Genomic DNA, 21,605 nt, shown 5'->3' on the forward strand with positions numbered 1-21,605 from the left:
TTTGAAGAATTATTTTTTTCGTTCCCCTATTAATTTGCCCCATGTTACTCACAGTAACTTTTAGTAACTCTTTCCATTTCTTAGGATGAAGGTAAATTTAGCTTTTACTGAGGCTAACACCACAACCCCCACTTGTATTACTGATCAAAACATGGACCAGGCAGTGAATATTTTATCTCCGATGATTTTAGGTCTCATTACCACAAATTAAAGCAAATTTTCTTGTAAAACAAATTAAAATCGTATATTATTGCTGGGTTGAGATATCAGTTGGCCTTCCAGCAACATTGACTTGTTAATGCAACATGCTTGATAAAACATGTTACATAAGAACATGACAACTAGGAGCAGGAGTAGGCCATCTGGCCCCTTGAGCCTGCTCCGCCATTCAATAAGATCATGGCTGATCTTTTCGTGGACTCACCCAGTTACCCGCCCTTTCACCGGAACCCTTAATTCCTTTATTGTTCAAAAAAAATCTACCTTAGCTTTAAAAACATTTACTGAAGTACTGAATTCACTGGGCAGGAAATTCCTTAGATTCACAACTCTCTGAGTGGAGAAGTTCCTTCTCAATTCAGTACTAAACCTGCTTCCCATAATTTTGAGGCTATGCCCTCTTTTCCTAGTTTCACATGCCAATGGAAACATCCTATTATAAAATTATGAAAGGAATGAATATGTTTTTAGAAGATTCCCCCTCATTCTTCTAAATTCCAATGAATATAATCCCAGTCTACTCAGTCTCTCCTCATAAGCCAACTCCCTCAACTCCAGAATCAACCGAGTGAACCTCCTCTGCACCCCTTCCAGTGCCAATACATCCTTTCTCAAGTAAGGAGACCAAAATTGCACACAGTAGGCCATGTGTGGCCTCACCAGCACCCTATACAGCTGCAACACAACCTCCCTGCTTTTAAATTTAATCCCTTCAGCCTTCCTAATTACCTGTTGTACCTGCAGACAAACCTTTTGTGATTCATGCACAAGGACACCCAGGTCCCTCTGCACATGCTGCAACATTTCACCATTCAAGTAATAATTGTTTTTTTCTGCTATTTCTACCAAAATGGATGACTTCACATTTATTAACATTGTATTCCATCTGCCAGACCTTTACCCACCTCACTTAAAGTATCTCAGTTTCTCTGCAAAGTTTCACAGTCCTCTGCACACTTTGCTCAGCTACTCATCTAAGTGTCATCTGCAAACTTTGACACACTACAAGTGGTCCCTAACTCCAAATCTTCGATGTAAATTGTGAATAATTGCAGTCCCAACACTGATCCCTGAGGCACACCACTAGTCATTGATTGCCAACCAGAGTAGCACTCATTTATACCCACTCTGTGCTTCCTGTTAGTCAACCAATCCTCTACCCAAGCTAATACTTTACCCGTAACGCCATGCATCTTTATCTGACGTAGCAGCCTCTTGAATGGCACCTTGTCGAAGGCCTTTTGTAAATCTAGGTGTACCACATCTACTGGGTCCCCATTGTGCACCGTGCTCATAACGTCTTCATAGAATTTCAAAGCCGCCCTTCATGAACCCATTCTGCGTCTGCCCAACAGGACAATTTATAGAGTCATAGAGATTTACAGCATGGAAACAGACCCTTTTGGTCCTACTTGTCCATGCTGACCAGATGCCCCAAACCTGCCAGCACCCAGTCCATATCCCTCCAAACCTTCAAGGAACAGATACGACGTGTCCTTGATATGTATGTACCTATCAGGCAGGAAAGAAATGGTCGTGTGAGGGAGCCTTGGTTGACGAGGGAGGTTGAATGTCTAGTAAAGAGGAAGAACGAGGCTTACATAAAGTTGAGGAAACAGGGTTCAGACAGAGCAGTGGAGGGATACAGGATAGCCAGAAGGGACCTGAAGAAAGGGATTAGGAGAGCTAAGAGAGGGCATGAAAAATCCTTGGCGGATAGGATCAAGGATAACCCCAAGGCATTTTATGCGTATGTGAGAAACCTGAGAATGACGAGAACGAGGGTAGGTCCGATCAAGGACAGTAGTGGGAGACTGTGTATTGAGTCGGAAGAGATAGGAGAGGTCTTGAACAAGTACTTCTCTTCAGTATTTATGAACGAGAGGGACCGTATTGTTGAAGAGGAGAGTGTGAAACGGACTGTTAAGCTAGAAGAGATACTTGTTGGGAAGGAAGATGTGTTGGACATTTTGAACAACTTGAGGATAGACAAGTCCCCCGGGCCTGACGGGATATATCCTAGGATTATGTGGGAAGCAAGAGAGGAAATTGCAGTACCGTTGGCAATGATCTTCTCGTCTTCACTGGCAACAGGGGTGGTACCAGGGGACTGGAGAATAGCGAATGTTGTGCCCCTGTTCAAAAAAGGGAATAGGGATAACCCCGGGAATTACAGGCCAGTTAGTCTTACTTCTGTGGTAGGCAAAGTAATGGAAAGGGTACTGAGGGATAGGATTTATGAGTATCTGGAAAGACACTGCTTGATTAGGGACAGCCAGCACGGATTTGTGAAGGGTAGGTCTTGCCTTACAAGTCTTATTGAATTCTTCGAGGAGGTGACCAAGCATGTGGATGAGGGTAGAGCAGTGGATGTAGTGTACATGGATTTTAGTCAGGCATTTGATAAGGTTCCCCATGGTAGGCTTATGCGGAAAGTCAGGAGGCATGGGATAGAGGGAAATTTGGCCAATTGGATAGAAAACTGGCTAACCGGTCGAAGTCAGAGAGTGGTGGTAGATGGTAAATATTCAGCCTGGAGCCCAGTTACAAGTGGAGTTCCGCAGGGATCAGTTCTGGGTCCTCTGCTGTTTGTAATTTTTATTAATGACTTAGATGAGGGAGTCGAAGGGTGGGTCAGTAAATTTGCAGATGATACGAAGATAGGTGGAGTTGTGGACAGTGAGGAGGGCATTTGTCGTTTGCAAAGGGACTTAGATATGATGCAGAGCTGGGCTGAGGAGTGGCAGATGGAGTTCAACCCTGTCAAGTGTGAGGTTGTCCATTTTGGTAGAACAAATAAGAATGCGGAATACAGGGTTAATGGTAGGGTTCTTAGTCAGGTGGAGGAACAGAGGGATCTTGGGGTCTATGTACATAGATCTTTGAAGGTTGCCACTCAGGTGGATAGAGTTTGTAAGAAGGCCTATGGAGTATTATCGTTCATTAGCAGAGGGATTGAATTCAAGAGTCGTGAAGTGATGTTGCAGCTGTACAGGACTTTGGTTAGGCCACAGTTGGAGTACTGTGTGCAGTTCTGGTCGCCTCACTTTAGGAAAGATGTGGAAGCTTTGGAGAGGGTGCAGAGAAGATTTACCAGGATGCTGCCTGGAATGGAGAATAGGTTGTACGAGGATAGGTTGAGAGTTCTCGGCCTTTTCTCGTTGGAACGGCGAAGGATGAGGGGTGACTTGATAGAGGTTTATAAGATGATCAGAGGAATAGATAGAGTAGACAGTCAGAAACTTTTTCCCCGGGTACAACAGAGTGTTACAAGGGGACATAAATTTAAGGTGAAGGGTGGAAGGTATAGGGGAGATGTCGGGGTGGGTTCTTTACCCAGAGAGTGGTGGGGGCATGGAATGCGCTGCCCGTGGGAGTGGTAGAGTCAGAATCATTGGCGACCTTTAAGCGGCATTTGGATAGGTACATTGATGGGTGCTTAATCTAGGTTAGAAGTTCGGCACAACATCGTGGGCTGAAGGGCCTGTTCTGTGCTGTATTGTTCTATGTTCTATGTTCAAACCCTTCCTATTCATATACCCATCCAAATGCCTCTGAAATGTTGCAATTGTACTAGTCTCCATCACTTCCTCTTGCAGCTCACTCCATGCACATACCACGATCTGTGTGAAAAAGTTCCCCTCTCACCCTAAACCTATGCCCTCTAGTTCTGGACTCCCCCACACCAGGGAAAAGACTTTGCCTATTTAACCTATTCATACCCTTCATTATTTTGTAAGTTTTGTCACCCCTCACCTCTGATGCTCCAGGGAAACCAGCCCCAGCCTGTTCAGCCTCTCCCTATAGCTCAAATCCTCAAACCCTGGCAACATCCTTGTAAATCTTTTCTGAACCCTTTCAAGTTTCATAACATCTTTCCTATAGGAAGGAGACCAGAATTGCAAGCAATATTCCAACAGTGGCCGAACCAATGTCCTGTACAGCCGCAACATGACCTCCCAACTCCTGTACTCAATACTCTGACCAATAAAAGAAAGCATACCAAACGCTTTCTTCACTGTCCTAGCCACCTGCGACTCCACTTTCAAGGAGCTATGAACCTGCACTCCAAGGTCTCTTTATTCAGCAACACTCCCTAGGACCTTAGGGAGGGTTACCATTAAAATGTACAAGTTGTGCTAAGATTTGCTTTCCCAAAATGCAGCACCTCACATTTATCTAAATTATACTCCATCTGCCACTTCTCAGCCCATTTGCCAATCTCATCAAGATCCTGTTGTAATCTGAGGTAACCTTCTTTGCTGCCCACTACACCTCCAATTTTGGTGTAATCTGCAAACTTACTAACTGTACCTCTTATGCTCGCATCCAAATTATTTATGTAAATGCCAAGAAGTAGCGGGCCCAGCACCGATCCTTGTGGCACTCCACTGGTCACAGGCCTCCAGTCTGAAAAACAACCCTCCACCACCACCCTCTGTCTTCTACCTTTCTATCTAGATTCCTGGTTATTTCTTCCTCGATAATGGACTCAAGCATCTTCCGGCCTATAATTCCCCATCTTTTGTCTACCAACCTTTTTAAATAGTGACATTCCACTTTCCAATCTGCTGGAACTGCTCAAGAGTCCAGCAAATTTTAGAAAATTACCACAAGAGCACTTGCTATTTCTCCCTCCATCTCTTTTAGTACCCTGGGATGTATTCCATCAGGGCCAGGAAACTTGTTTATCCTTAGCTCCATTAGATTGTTCAACACCACCTGTTCTGTGATGATAGTTTCCAAGTTCTCACTTACCTTTATCTCTTTCTCAATTACTGGCATGCTGTTCATGTCTTCAACTATGAAGACCGACACAAAATAGCTGCTTAACGCTCGGTCATTTCATCATGTCCCATGATTAAATGTCCCTTCTCATCCTCTAAAAGGACCAATATTTACTTTAGTCACTCTTTCATTTTATGTATATATAGAAATATTTGCTATCTGTCTTTATATTCTGTGCTAGTCATTTTTCCATGTTCTTACTTTCCTTTATAGCTCTTTTTGTGGCTTTCTGTTGACCTTTAAAGCTTTCCCAGTCTTCTAGTCTCTTGCTGATCTTGGCCACTTTCTGCATCTTCTCTTTGAATTTGATAGCCTCCCTTATTTTCTTAGGCACATATGGCAGATTACCCACTTCCTTACAGTCCTTCCTTTTCACTGGAATATACTTTTGCTGACCACTTCGAAGGTCCTCCACTTCTCATTAACTGTCCCACCATAAAGTATTTGTTTCCAGTCTACTATAGCCAACTCCTCCCTCATCCTATTGTAGTCTCCCTTGTTTAAGCACAAGTCCCTGGTACCTTCACACTCTCCATCTGTATTCTAAATTCAACCATACTGTGATCGTTGCTTCCAAGAGAATCCCTAACTATGAGGTCATTAATTATTCCTATCCCATTACACAGGATCAGATTCAAGATAACTTGCTCCCTTGTCTGTTCCATTACGTACTGTTCAAGAAAACCATCATGGATACACTCAATGAACTCCTCCTCAAGGCTACCCTGACCAAGTTGGTTCAACCAATCGACATGTAGATTAAAATCCCTCATGATAACTGAATCACCATTTTGACAGTCATTAATTATGTCTTTGTTTAACATCCACTCCAATGTGATGTTATTATTTGGTGGCCTATAGACTAAACCAGTCAGTGACATTGTCTTCTTAGAACTTCTCATTTCCAACCAAATGGATTCAAGCTTGTTCTCCACAGAATGTATATCATCTCTCAGCACCGCCCTGATGTCATCTTTGAATATCAGAGCTACACCACCTCCCTTACTTTCTTGTCTGTCCTTCCGAATAGTAAATTACCCCATGATATTTAGCTCCCAGTCAAGACCATCCTGTAACCGTCTGTCTGTCATGGCTAAAAAATCATATTCATTCCCAATGATTTGTGATGTTAACTCATTGACCTTGTTACGAATGCTACAAGCATTCAAGTGCCCTTATGCTAGTTTTCAAACCCACAACACCTCCTAAGAATACCTCCTGAGTTATTAGGGTTATATAGGGTTTAAACTAGTTTGACAGGGGGATGGGAATCACAGCTGCATATGTGGAGGGAGGTATTTGTAAATGGGGCAGTGACAGGATATGGTGAATCTATTGGGAAGGTTTTTCACATGGTGAAACAAAGGGATCAGTTAAAGCGTGTGCGCTTTAATGCAAGGAGTGTCAGAAATAAGAGTGATGAACTTAGAGCATGGATCAGTACTTGGGACTACGATGTTGTGGCCATACGGAGACATGGGATTCACAGAGGCAGGAATGGTTGTTAGATGCTCCAGGGTTTAGAACGTTTAAAAACAATAGGGGGAGTGGAAAAATAGGACGGTGTGTAGCATTGCTAATAAGAGAATGCAGCACAGCTACAGAAACGAAGATTGTTGAGGAAGGTTTGTCTACTGAGTCAGTATGGGTGGACGTTAGGAACAGCAAGGGAGGAGCTACCTCACTGGGGGGTTTCTACAGACCCCTAACAGCAGTAGGGAGATTGAAGAACTCATAAGCCGGCAGACTTTGGAAAAATACAGATGTAGCAGGGTTGTTGTTATGGGTGACTTCAACTTTCCCAATATCGACTGGAACCTCCTTAGTGCAGATGGTTTGCATGGAGCTGTTTTTGTCAGGTGTGTTCAGGAGGGTTTCCTTTCTCAGTAGGTAGACAGGCCAATGAGGAGAGAGGTCATTTTGGATTTGGTGCTCAGCAATGAGCCAGGACAGGAGTCAGATCTCACGGTGGGAGAACACTTGGATGACCGTGATCACAACTGCAATTGTCCAAAACAACAATTTACCACAGCCTTGGAGAGGGGAAGGAGCAGTTACCAAGAGAAGATAGCATCATATTTAATTTGGGAAAAGGAAACTATCTGACAGGAGTTGGGAAATACAGATTGGGAGCAATTGTTCCATAGGAAGCACCCAGTAGATATGTAGAGTCTGTTTAAGGAGCAGTTGTTGCGAGTGATGTACAAATTTGTCCCTCAGAGAGGTAAGTAGTAGTAAGATTAAGGAGCCTTGGATGATGAGAACAGAGGAGCTTTTCATCAAAAGGAAGGCAGCAGCTTACGTAAGGTGGGAAACAAGGATCGAGCACGGCTTTAGAGGATTACAGGCTTGCTAGAAAGGAGCCCAGAAGTGGAATGAGGACAGCCAGGAGAGGGCATGAGAAAGGTTTGGCAGAAGAACCCAAAAGACATTTTATTCATACGTTAAGAATAAGAGAATGATCATGGAGAAGGTAGGGCTGATAAGAGATAGCGTAGGGAACTTGTGTGTGGAGTCTGAGCAGATAGGGAAAGCCCTAAATGAGTTTTTGCTTCGGTTTTCACTAAAGAAAAAAAATAGACCTTGTTGTAAATGAGAACTTTGAGGAGCTGGGATACAGGCTTGAACAGATCATGATTGAAGTTAATGTACTGGAAATTTTGGCAAACATTAAGATTGATAAGTCCCTAGAGACAGACCAGATTTATCCCAGGCTACTCTGGGAAGTGAGAAAGGAGGTTGCTAAGCCGCTGGCGAAGATCTTTGCTTCCTCACTCTCCATGGGAGTCATACCGGAAAATTGGTGGGAAGCAATTGTTGTTCTTCTTTTCAAGAAAGGTAATAGAGAAATCCCTGGCAATTACAGATCAGTCAGTCTTATGTCTGTTGTCAGCAAGGCATTGGAAAGAATTCGGAAGGATAGGATTTGTGACTATTTGGAAAAGCATAGTGTGGTTAAAGGCAGTCAGCATGGCTTTCAGAGGGGCAGGTAATGCCTCACAAATCTTATGGAGTTCTTTGAGGAGGTGTCAGGTCGATGAAGGTCGAGCAGTGGATGTGCTTGATGTGGACTTTAGCAAGGAATTTGATAAGGTTCCCTGTGGTAGGCTCATTCATAAAGTCAGGAGGTATGGAATACAGGGAGATTTGACTATCTGGATTTAGAATTGGTTGGCTGACAGAAGGCAGAGAGTGGTTGTAGATGGAAACCATTCTGCTTGGAGGTCAGCATTGAGTGGTGTCCCGCAGGGTTCTATTCTTGGGCAGCCGCTCTTTGTAGTTTTTTTAAAATGACTTGGGTGAGGTGGAGGAGGTGTGGATTAGTAAATTTGCAGATGACACAAAGATTGGAGGTGTCGTTGATAGTATCGAGGGCTACTGCAGGCTGCAGCACGGCAGAGCTGGGCTGAGAAATGGCAGATGGAGTTCAACCTGGATAAATGCCAAGTGGTGCATTTTGGAAGGTCCAACTTGAACACTGAATATAGGATTAAAGACAGAATTCTTGGCAGTGTGGAGGAACAGAGGGATCTTGGTGTTCAAGTGCATAGATCCCTCAAAGTTGCCACCCAAGTGGATAGGGTTATTGAGAAAGCATATGGTGTTTTGGCTTTTATTAACACAGGGATTGAGTTTAAGAGCTGCAGGGTTTTCCTACAGCTCTACAAGTCCCTGGTGAGACAACACTTGGAATATTGTGTCCAATTCTGGTCGCCCTTTTTATAGGAAAGATAGAGGGGCTTTGGAGAGGGAGCAAAAAAAGTTTACTAGGATGCTGCCTGGATTGGAGGGTTTGTCTTATGAAGAGAGGTTGACTAAGCTTGAACTTTTCTCTCTGGAGAGAAGGAGGAACAGAGGTAACCTGATCGAGGTATACAAGGTATATAAGAGGAATAGATAGAGTCAATAGCCAGAGACTTTTTCCCAGGGTGCATGGTATTGGGGGCAAAGTACTAACTTGGATTGAAAGTTGGTTGGCTGATAGGAAACAAAAAGAGTAGTGATAAACAGCTCCATTTCGGAACGGCAGGCAGTGACCAGTGGGGTACTGCAGAGATCAGTGCTGGGACCGCAGCTTTTTACAATATATGTTAATGATATAGAAGATGGTATTAGTAATAACATTGGCAAATTTGCTGATGATACAAAGCTGGGTGGCAGGATGAAATGTCAGGAGGATGTTAGGAGATTACAGGGTGACCTGGACAGGTTAGGTGAGTGGTCGGATGCATGGCAGATGCAGTTTAATGTGGATAAATGTATGGTTATCCACTTTGGTGGCAAGAACAGGAAGGCAGATTACTACCTAAATGGAATCAATTTCGGTAAAGGGGCAGTACAAAGAGATCTGGGTGTTCTTGTACACCAGTCAATGAAGGTAAGCATGCAGGTACAGCAGGTAGTGAAGAGGGCTAATAGCATGCTGGCCTTCATAATAAGAGGGATTGAGTATAGAAGCAAAGAACTTCTTCTGCAGCTGTACAGGGCCCTGGTGAGACCACACCTGGAGTACTGTGTGCAGTTCTGGTCTCCAAATTTGAGGAAAGACATTCTGGCTATTGAGGGAGTGCAGCATAGGTTTACGAGGTCAATTCCTGGAATGGCGAGACTACCTTACACTGAAAGACTGGAGCGACTGTGCTTGTATACCCTTGAGTTTAGAAGACTGAGGGGATCTGATTGAGACATAAGATTATTCAAGGATTGGACACTCTGGAGGCAGGAAACATGTTTCCGCTGATGGGGGAGTGCCGAACCAGAGGACACAGCTTAAAAATACGGGGTAGACCATTTAGGACAGAGAAACTTCTTCACCCAGAGAGTGGTGGCTGTGTGGAATGCTCTGCCCCAGAGGGCAGTGGAGGCCCAGTCTCTGGATTCATTTAAGAAAGAGTTGGATAGAGCCCTCGAGGATAGTGGAATCAAGGGTTACGGAGATAAGGCAGGAACAGGATACTGATTAAAGATGATCAGCCATGATCATATTGAATGGTGGTGCAGGCTCGAAGGGCAGAATAGCCTACTCCTGCACCTATTGTCTATTGCACGAGGGGTCATAGTTATAAAATATGAGGAGGAAGGTATAGAGGAGACGTCAGAGGTAGGTTCTTTACACATTATGAATGCATTGCCAGCGGTGGTGGTGGAAGCAGAGTCATGAGGGACATTTAAGCACCTGCTGGACATGCACATGGACAGCAGTAAATTGAGGGGGCGTAGATTAGGTTATTTTATTTTACATTAGGATTAATCCTCGACACAACATCGTGGGCTGAACGGCCAGTTCTGTGCTGTACTTTCTACGTTCTAAGATACACATACTAAAACAATGCCATGTAATGGGTGAAAAAAAAAGACACCATTTTTAACGAAAATGCTTTTATGTGCTGGTGCAAAGCTTACTAAAATAAATAGTTATAAACTTTATTGGCAATAATCATATGTACATGGAATTATATAGCACAGAAGGAAACTATTTTAAAAACGCATTCTCTTGCTCTTACACATGGCCTTTTGTGAAGGATCTATCTAATTACGCTGTTTTATGAAGTATTTTCATTCCACTCATGTATAACATGTAATATCTATGATTGATCATCTTATGTCTTTCTTCCACAAATTTTTGGCAGACTGGTTAGATTTGTTAGATACTGTGTTTACATCTTCAAGCAGCACTCCAACTGAAAAGCAAAACTGCAGCTAAATAAAATATATGGTTAATGCAAACACAACTCACCTTCTTTAGCTTTAACCATACTTCCTCTCGTGAATGCCCACCCAAGAATCCAGTTAGTGCAAGGAAACAGGCCAAAAAAGAAGGAGCAAGTGCAAACTGGAAAAAAAGCAAGCAGATATCTTATATGTTTTTTTTCTTCAATCTGGGAAAGTGATTCAGCAAATACAAATGGCATGCACAAACGCTGAGATTCTTAAACAGAAATAATGTTTGTGATTAAATTGAAAATCAAAAGGCGATCAGGATATAGAGTCATAGAGATGTACAGCATGAAAACAGACCCTTCGGTCCAATCTGTCCATGCCGACCAGATATCCCAACCCAATAAAGTCCCACCTGCCAGCACCCGGCCCATATCCCTCCAAACCCTTCCTATTCATATACCCATCCAAATGCCTCTTAAATGTTGCAATTGTACCAGCCTCCACCACATGTTCTGTGAAAGTGGTTTCCATCGTTAATATGTATTCATTATAGAAAATATTACTCAGTACTTGCAAAAACAAATACATATAGATACACTGCAATGCTTTTATTCCTAAACTACAGTAACCTTTGTGTCAAACTTTAAAATCAGCAGGAAGTGGTCCTGTGACATCACAAACTGGTTTTCAATGGAAGATTTCACTAATTATGCAAACAAAAGTATAGTTTGTAATAGTGTTGCACTTAGTTATTTCAAATTTTATAACAAATCATTCTGAAACAATTTGAAAAATACCAAAAACACCACAAAGTTAAAACAATATTGAGTGCAGTCTTGTAATTTCTAATTTTAATGTAATAAAGAAAATTAACTTCATGAGATTTTACTTCTTGGTTGTCATTGCCATCTTGACAGATTGATCTTTAATGCTCACTTTAAACACCCATCCACTGAAACAATGGACTATTATTGTGCTATTTGTATGCCAGTTTTGAGTACATTAGCAGTCCAAAAATAAGTAGCACTCTATTGACGATGACCACCTTGTTTAACTAGAGATTAATGAAAGAAAATTAAAATAGTTCCACTGGATAATTTAGGTAACCCTTTGATTCAGAAAAGCCCAGACAGCACAAAAGGCTTATAAACAGTTTCACAAACCTTTCTTCAGTATCTCTTTAAAAAGACAATAGACATTTCTTTCATTTATAATTTGACAACTCAAGAGTAAAACAAACTTTTAATGTGGTTCTTCATTAATTTGATATCCTATTTGGTTAACGTTTTTGGCTGGACAGTTGCTCTGTAATACAAAGTGATACCAACAACCATGGGCTCAATTCTCATACCAGCTGAGGTTACCATGTAAGACTCTCCTTCTCAACCTCTCCCATTGCCTGAGATATAGTGACCATTAGGTTACATCTCTCGACTGAAGGAGTAGCCCTATGGTTCTCTGGGACTATGCCAACATGTCTTCATCCCATTACTGATAGAGACGGGTCTTGCTTCCTTAAAACAGATAAAACATGTATTGTGTTTTGGACTAAGGCATGGATGACAGCACAACTAACTTCTGAATGCTCAAGTTCAGCCTACTGTATTCTCTTCCACACTTATAAAAGGTCTTTACTCCAAATTTGATGTTACATGCATCCTCCCTCCATTCCATCTCCACCCAACAGTCCAATCGTCTTCCTGCAGTGGGGTGCAGTATCTGAATCTCTGTGCAAACTCTTCTTAAATATTATCTTTTCCACTGCACCTTTGATCACTTAGCTAACTTCATTTAGGTCTATTGTTAACTTTACTATGGTGAAACAGTTTGGACTAGTTTCTCACATTACAGATATAAAAGGAAAGTAAAATTATTGTTTTGTTTTACCTGATCAAGTAACATTTTCTTAAATGCCACAGTTTTGCTCTTTCCGACAACAAGTTGATCTAGCAACTTATACCACACTCCGAGTACAGGACCCTATGGTAAAGGGATTAAAGTAAACATACAATGAATATCACTTAAGTGACTGAGGATTGTAATTTCAAGTGTTTACAGTGAATCAATATTTCCAAAACTATCCTTGCACTGAGGTCATAACTGTGCCAAGTCTGCTGATCTCTCCCCCACACTTATTGGCTATTGGAATGGAGAGCAACCAACGTATCAAAAAATTACAAATATGAAATTATCTGCATCATGTTAATTACTTTTCAAGGAAGATATTCTACTCAGTACAGTCTACATGATAACTTATCAGTTGTGTCTAAAGAGTTACTGCTTTCATTTCTAATTCTTTTACCTTATAGTTATTCTCCTAGCAGTGGCTTACACCACATAAAGGACCACTGAAATCATTAGTCCTCTAGTGACGTATCCAAATGGTCTTCCATTCATCATACAGCCTAAAGTCCCCAGGGATGGATATCATCAGGTTTGAGAAATTTGTTGGTCTTTAGTGCCATTATATTTTCTAATACTATTTCATTACTTACGTTAACTTTTGAGTGTTCTAACTCTTGCTTTATTATTACAATGTCAGGAATATTATGCCTGGAATATTATTAGCCTCTTTGCCTCCAATGAAGACTGGCAAAATATTATTTAAGAAGCAGTATTAATTGCATCAGGCTTTTAAAAGACACACATGATCACTTAAAACCCCTTTGTGTTATTATTGATTCTCCATTAGTGCAGGTTTTTTAAAGCAGTTGTCAGGAATGTATTTGAAGAGTTGGTGCAGAATCAATGGGCTGAACAACCTTTTTCTGCACTTTAGGGATTCTATGTCATCAATCTCTACAGCTGATTTATGTTAGTTTTCTGCCTCCAGGTCAAGTTTTGTTTTTGATTTTTATGTCAAAATGCCTTCAGTATTATCCTTAAGGACATGATGATCCTGATGACTAACCAGCATATGGTGTCTCTTAGGCAACTTTGGAGCTCCTTGAGGTCTCTGTTGTACTATAATGTTGTCCATATGTGCCAATCTTTCAGTGCACTTTTTTTTTCAGTTTATCAGCTTGTTGGAATATTGTGATTGTACTGGTAAATTAAAACTCACCACATATAGAAATAAATGGTCATAGGAATTTAACAATGTCGCAGGCTCTGAAATTATTAAAGATGATAAATTTGTCCTCATGTGGTACTCTTCCAATGATCCTGTTGAAAATATTGCTCTCTAACCTCACCTGTTTGTGTTATTGCTTATGCACGAAATGGTTAAGTGTTATATACTAAACTGGCATTTAGCAAGCGCTATTCAAATAGAGTCAGTCTTTGATTCTTTGTGAAGTGAGTTCAGCTTAGATGTCAATTCAGATCAAATGGCAAAGACTGAAGTTGATTTGTCAGTCCTGTAAAATGTGCAGCTTCCGCCTCCTTCCTCAAGATGAGACTCCTCATTGTACCTGCTCAGCATTTTGGCTCTTCCATAGCATCAAACCACATGAGTGGTTCATCAGGAGGTCAGGAAGGTAGCCCACTAATCTTCTCACCTCAGCTAAAGACAGATTACAAATGTCATCAGCAAAATTGATCCCAATTATGAATTTAAACATGGTAAATGCTATTCATTAATTTTGTTTTGATCTCTCATGTAGGGTGGTCATTTATTAATGCACATTTATTGTGCAAATTATTTTAAGTTTTAATTTGAATCTCTCATTTTCCAACAAAAAATGGATAATGGGTGGCATCAACTCTTGGCAAGTATAATAGATCTGCAATAATTAGTTGGAAAGCAAGTGAATGTGTCACAGGGTGTCACCTGACAAGTCTCTTTATAGGATGAAATCACTTTATTGCTCTTTGAAACTTCCTAGATATCAGACTTCTGTCTTAACTGACTATTCCTTACTTGGTGAGTATGCCTTTTGGTCCTCGATTTACCCAAGGGGGAAACAATCTACCAGCATTTCACCTGTCACGTCCCATGGAATATGTTACATGTTTCTAAACTCTAAGTACAAAAGGTGGGAGTGGGTGTAAATTGGATACCAGAAACAGCATCAACAATTAGCAAGCAATGTTTAGTCTGAGGTCAGTGCTGAAAAATTGCATTTTAGTCAATCACCTGGACACTGAAATCTTGTAAGGAAAAGCTGTAAAAACACCCAGAATGGCTGTTAAGGTTGCCAGAAATCAACCACAAGAACAGCAGTGTAAAGCAGAAAGAGTCACATGCTCCCAACAGTTTTGGGGGTCTGGTTACTAATGAAGCAACTAAATTTAAGACTCTACAGTCATAAGTAGTCAAACAAAATGGTTGACTTCAAAAGACCACAATGACATTCTACTCAAGTATAATCTAAGGTAAATGGGATAGTGAAAGAGTATCAAAATCCTTGCAGCCATCCAGGAACATTTTTTGATGTGAGCACAGATGGTTTACATTCACAATCTACATCATTAGACACTACAACTCTTTTATGCAGGGATACAGAGGCAAATTGCAGCATCCATACTGTGCCTTGGTTAATAACGAACTGAAACAAAAGCACCTTCAACAACTACTGTATGTACCAAAACCTGAAGGCCAAATAAATAAATAAATACTTTTGAAATCTAGTTAGGGTGGTAATATAGGAAATTCCTCGCCTCAGTCAGGCATCAAACTAAAGACCCTCTTACCCAGATGACTTGCTGTACAGTATTTTACCCATTCAGTAGTCATCAGGTATCTCCCAACTGAAACTTATGCTGGCAGAGTTAACAAAAGCTTGAAAATGGTATGAGTTGTCTCTAAGTGTATTTGGGACAACAAGCATGAGGCTTTTTAGAAGAGGGAATCTGCTGAAGGGGGTTCGAATAAATTGAGAAAAGTTATCAAAAGGAATTGAAGGAGTAAAATTAACATATCAAATATAACACTGAATAACAAGAATTTTCAAATTTTATTTCACATCCAAAAAAGGGAAATAAAACTTAGTCATACAGCATGGAAATAGACTCTTTGGTTCAACTTATCCATGCTGACTAGGTTTTCCAAACTAACTTAGTCCCATTTGCCTGTGTTTGGCCCATAGCCCTCTAAACTTTTCCTATTCATGTACCTATCTGAAGATCTTTTCAACGTTGTACTACCACTTCCTCTGGCAGTTCATTCCACATACATGACACACTCTGCATAAAAATTAGATTAGATTAGATTAGATTACTTACAGTATGGAAACAGGCCCTTCGGCCCAACAAGTCCACACCGCCCCACCGAAGCGCAACCCACCCATACCCCTACATTTACCCCTTACCTAACACTACGGGCAATTTAGCATGGCCAATTCACCTGACCTGCACATCCTTGGACTGTGGGAGGAAACCGGAGTACCCGGAGGAAACCCACGCAGACACGGGGAGAACGTGCAAACTCCACACAGTTAGTCGCCTGAGGCGGGAATTGAACCCGGATCTCTGGCGCTGTGAGGCAACAGTGCTAACCACTGTGCCACCGTGCCGCCCACAATGTTGCCCCTCAGATCCCTTTTAAAATCTTTCCTCTCTCACTTTAAACCAAAAGACCTTGGCTATCAACCTTATGATTTTATAAACCTCTACAAGGTCACCCTCTCTTTATAATTCAAATCTTCCAGTCTGGTAACATCCTTGTAAATCTTTTCTATACCCTTTCCAGTTTAATAACATCCTTCCTATTGCAAGGCAACCAGAACTATACACAGTAGTCCTAAAGTAGCCTCACCAATTTCTTGTACAGCCACAACACGATGTCTCAACTCCTATGCTCAATGCTCTGCACAAATGTCCATAAAGTAATATGGATATTCCAGGAGACAAAATCAGCTTAACTGATTTTATTTCAATGATCGGAGTGTCTAGCACTAGCCATGCTTGAAAACATCTAATTGTGCCACTACTGGAGTTCAACAAACTATCATTGGGCAGTACATCAACAAACAAAAAGCAGATGTATAGAGAATCCAACCAACTTCCCTTGAAGTTCAAGGGATTACCCAGATGACTTGCTGTACAGTACTTTACCCATTCAGTAGTCATTAGGTATCTTCCAACTGAAACTTGTGCTGGCATCACCATCATCAAATCCTCCACAATAAATTGGATCAGCCTTAAAAATGTAGTAACCAGACAAGTAGGTCAGAGGCTAGGAATCCTGCAGCAAGTAACTCTCCTTCTGATTCCCCAAGTCCTGTCTGCTATCTACAAGGCACAAGCCAAGAGTGTGATAACGGGTCAGTTAGACTCAAAACGTCAGCTCTTTTCTCTCCTTACAGATGCTGCCAGACCTGCTGAGATTTTCCAGCATTTTCTCTTTTGGTGTGATTAAATACTTTCCATTTACATGGATAATGGAAGTTCCAGTAATAAATCTTGATTCTAACTAATGACTGGTACCATAACCTAAAAATGCCTCCCACCACCACTGTCATATAATAGCTGTAGTGTGCACTATTTATAAGATGCAATGCTGCCACTAAGATTTCTTAATATATTCCAAACCTTCAAACTCTCCCACATCAAAAGGGCAAGGGCAGCAAATACATTGACCACCACCATCTGTAAGTTCACGTCCAAGTGACACACCCTCTTGACTTGGAAATATATCATCATTCTTCATTGTAGCTAGATCAATATCCTGGAGCTCCCCAACAGCACTGTGCAGGTATGTACACCACATTGATCCACTGTAGTCAAGATGGCAGCTCACCAACACCTTTGCAAGGCAATTAGGAGTGTTCTACAAATTTTGCCTTCCTTAGGGAAGTTCACACCACATGAATGAATTTTTAAAAAAACGCAGGTTACCTTTGCAATGCCTGCCACTGTGAAGAATCGGATTCCAACACTGCCTTGGAGAATTGTAGACGAGACAATGCATTACCAAGTGGAATGTTTTGTTTTTAACTTCCATGAGCATAAGTGATTATAAAAGATGCATCAGGCAAATAACTCACATTAAAAATCATAAATGCCTGAGTTTTAAACTAAGTAGAGTTGGAAATTTGGTAAATCAATATCAATGATTTTGAAAGTTCACTAATTTCAACTGACTCTTAGAAGGTCATAAAAGACAGGAACAAGAGTGGACCACACAGCTCATCAAGTCTGCTCTGCCATTCAATATGACTCTGGTAATGCTGAGCTTACATATGGATGTATAAGGTCCAAAGGAACTTTTCAAGTAAGTGCTGCAGACTTTTCTTCAATCTTTAATCCTTAAACAACGACACCAGAACAATAATCTGGTCATTATCACTACTTCATGTTGCCCTCAATTTAGAATGTTCTGAAGTTCTGAATAAAGTGAGATAATTGTAAATTATACCCAAAATCTGACTCAGTGTTTTAGGGTGATGCTGCAGGATGACAGCAGATAGATGACAGAGGTAGAGGTCATGGGCAGTGAACCTGTGCTCTTTACCCTACTGTTTTGATAGCCTTCCTATAAAATGGAGCTACAATCTGTACACAATTCTTCACACGAAATTCTTATTACGCTTTCGTACCACTCCATCTGGACTTCTATATTTTCTACATCTTAGCACAGAATCTTGTACTCCATTAGCTTTCTTAAGCTTTTGAATTCCATCAACTTTCTTCATCCACTTGGGAAATGAAACACTGCTCTTTCAAATCTCGCAGTTAATCTCCATTTAGACTATAAGTATTAAATTTTCATTTGTCAAAAGTAATTGTTCATTCATATTTATTGACCTTGAATTCCATCCTCTACCATTTTGACCATTTGCTCATTTTATCAATACGTAGCAAGTTTAAATAAGACGGTTATCCCTATTTATCCACATCTTTTCCAGAGCATATGCTTGAAAGCTCCTTCAGCTCTGCAACTTGGAAAGCTCTACTCCTCTAATTCTGGCTTTCAATTCATTCCTCATTTTCTGACTCACCACAAATGGTAGTGCTTTCAGCTGCATTGTTGCTGCTCTCTGGCTTCTTTCTAGTTTATTTTGTCTCAACTTCTTATAACACCTAGAAAAACCTCTTCAAAATCTCTTTCCATTCAAATTGGTAATACAATTTCCAAATCGCAGCTAGGTGCAGACTTCATCCACAGTAACTATATACTTTGTAAGATTCTACTGTTAAAGGGCATTAAAATAATTGCTTGAGAGACATCGTGCTTTAAACACAAGCTATAATCTTATTTTTATTTTGCATCATTTGTTCTGTTCCAATATAAAGCCCATTTTAGAGTCTGCAATTACCACATAAGTTAATCCAACAGTTGTCATTCTGAGCGTCCTTTTCGTGTCGTGATTTGCCCATCCTTGTTGTTCAATCAGTTGCTGTGAAATTACATCACTGCATCCAACCAAAGTACCTGCAAAATTGAAGGACAATCATTAACAGTATTTAAAACATTCTCAGTGTATAAACTTGGAGTTTTAAATCAGAGCTCAGCAACTGAATTCACAAGTTAGGTTAATCTACATAAAATTCACATGTCAAAATTCAAAAATTGAAAGTAAATGATAGTCAAAAGTACATAAGTGACTTACCTTTCATCATTAAAGCTCAAAATTAATCTCTTATCAATCATACTTTAAGAACCTAAAGAAGTCACCCAGATATGAACTTCTCTATTTATTCAAACTGGTATTTTGAAGTGTAGAAGTCACTTGGAATTTCTCAGAACTAATTTCTCAGAACTAATATCTCAGAAATAGCCATTTATCAGAAAATGGAAAGGAGGGAGGGACTCAAGAAAATTGCAATCAGCTGAAAAAGTTGTTGGAGTAGTGCCCAGGTCCTGACAGACTTCATCTTACATTCTTAAAAGTGGCAAGTTAGGTAGTTCATGCATTGGCTCCATAGATTCAAGGAAGATTCCATTAAATTTGAAAATAGTAAATTATCTTGTTTAAACAAGGACAGCGAAGTAGAGCAAAAAAACTACAGGCCAGATTCATATCTGTCACACAGAATATGATCAGCAGAGTCAAAAGTAGAAGGGGAAATCATGTCAATTTTTAAACAGAATTCTTTAAAAGGTGGTGACAAGCAGGATAAAGACTATGATTCTAATTAAATTTTCAGAAGGCACTTGACGAGGTGCCTAACCTTAGGCACCTTTGTGAGTAGCCTCAGTAAGTAAAGAGCCCATGACGTTGAAGGTAGTATATTGGCATATGTAGAAGATTAGCTGACTAACAGCAGGTAGAGTTGAAATGGGGAGGGGCAGGGTGGCATTTCCAGGACGGCACCTGTAACTAGCAGTGTACCACATGGCTCAGTTCTGGGGACAATTATTTCTATTTTTTTGAGAATGATTTGGGTGAAGAAAGTGAACATACTATATTTGCAGGTAACAAAAACAGGTAGGAACATAACTGGTGAAAATGAAACAGTCTGCAGTGAGATTAAGCAAGTGGGCAAAAAAAATTTGCAGGTGAAATCACGTGTGGGGAAATGAGAGATGGTGCAGTTTGGCAAGAAGAGTATCGGAATGTTATTTAAGAAGGAGAAAGACAGCAGAACTATGAACATTACAAGTCACTACTCAATCCACAGCTGGAACACTGAATAGTTTGGGCCCTTATCTAAGCAAAGTACAATGGCATAGGAGGCAACCCAGAGACGGATCACTAGCCTGACATCAAGTATAGAGGTCTGTTTTAAGAGGACAGGTTGAGTAGATTGGGACCGCATGGCTTGGAATAGAGAAGAGATGTGACCTTACTGATATAGGTTTTGTAGGGGATTTGACAGGTTGATGTGGAAAGGTTGTTTCCCCACGTGGGAGTATCTATGACAAGAGGGCATAATTTCAGAATAAGGGTTTGCACACTTAAGGCAGAGACAATTTCTTGTCTCAGAAGATAATGAATCAATGGAATTTTTTAAACCACAGCTGTTGAAGCTGAGTTGTTAAGTATACTCAAGGCTAACAGACAGATTTTTAAATCAGCCAGGGAAAGTGGAGTCGTGGATTATCAAAATCAACTATAAATCTCATTAAATGGTGAAGCTGATTCAAAAGCCTGAGTGGCCTACTTCTGTTTCTAGCTTTTATGGTCTTAGGGAAATTGTCAGAAGCTATTATTAAAGATTAAATTTAAGGTAGAGTTAATACTGTTTTATGAAAGGGAAATCATGTTTAACCAGTCCACTAGGGTAATATATAACATGCAATAGTACCTTTGTGCCAACTGTGAGAGAATTCCAAACTAATCCCATCTGCCTGCACACAGTTTGTTTCCCTCTAGTCCATTCCTGTTCAGGAGTCAAAATGCCTCTTAAATTTGGCTAACATATCAGCTTCTACCATCTCCCTTGGCAGCACTTTCCAGGCATTTACCACCCTCTCTGTGGCATTCATCTTGCAGATCGCTTTTAAACTTTCCCCTTCTCACCTTAAACGTATTCCACTTAGTGCATTTCCACCCTGGGAAACAGACCCTATCCATGCCTCTCAATTGTACATACTTTTAGCAGGTCACCTTGCACCAGACACTCCAGCAAAAAACAATCCACGTTTGAAACAACCTTTCCTTATAGCTACTGCACACCAATCCAGGCACCATTCTTTTGCAGCCCCTCACAAGCCTCCACATCCTTCCTATACTGTGATCAGAACTGAACACAATAACCCAAACGTGGCCTAACCAAAGTCTTAGACAGATGTAACATGACTTGCCAACTTTTATTATCAATGCCCCGACTGATGACGGCAAGCAACTTATCCATTTGTGTAACCACTTTTAGGGAGCTATGGACTTAGACCCAATGATCCCTCTGCATATCAATGCTACTAAGGGTTGGGCAATATACTCTCATTTTGCATTTAAACCTTCCAAAATGAATCACCTCGTACTTGTTCGGATTAAGTTCCATCTGTCATTCCTACACCCAACTTTCCACCTGCTATATTCTGCTGTACCCTTTGGTAAATTTCCTCACGATCCACATCACCTACATATTACATAAAACAGAGGTTCCAG

General features: G+C 40.7%; 1 protein-coding gene across 4 annotated transcripts in view; it reads right to left on the reverse strand.

Moving 5' to 3' along the window:
• mpv17 (mitochondrial inner membrane protein MPV17) overlaps window positions 1-21,605 on the reverse strand; it is a 103,927-nt gene that overhangs the window by 27,430 nt on the left and 54,892 nt on the right. For all 4 annotated transcript variants that reach the window (XM_072557661.1, XM_072557671.1, XM_072557679.1 and 1 more), the window contains exons 3-5: window positions 18,870-18,985; window positions 12,556-12,648; window positions 10,745-10,840 (exon numbers count right to left, since the gene is read on the reverse strand). In XM_072557661.1, the coding sequence (XP_072413762.1) occupies window positions 10,745-10,840; window positions 12,556-12,648; window positions 18,870-18,985 (305 nt within the window). The remainder of the gene's footprint in view (window positions 1-10,744; window positions 10,841-12,555; window positions 12,649-18,869; window positions 18,986-21,605) is intronic.

Source organism: Chiloscyllium punctatum, chromosome 3 (assembly GCF_047496795.1).
Source record: "Chiloscyllium punctatum isolate Juve2018m chromosome 3, sChiPun1.3, whole genome shotgun sequence".
Lineage (NCBI taxonomy): Eukaryota > Metazoa > Chordata > Chondrichthyes > Orectolobiformes > Hemiscylliidae > Chiloscyllium > Chiloscyllium punctatum.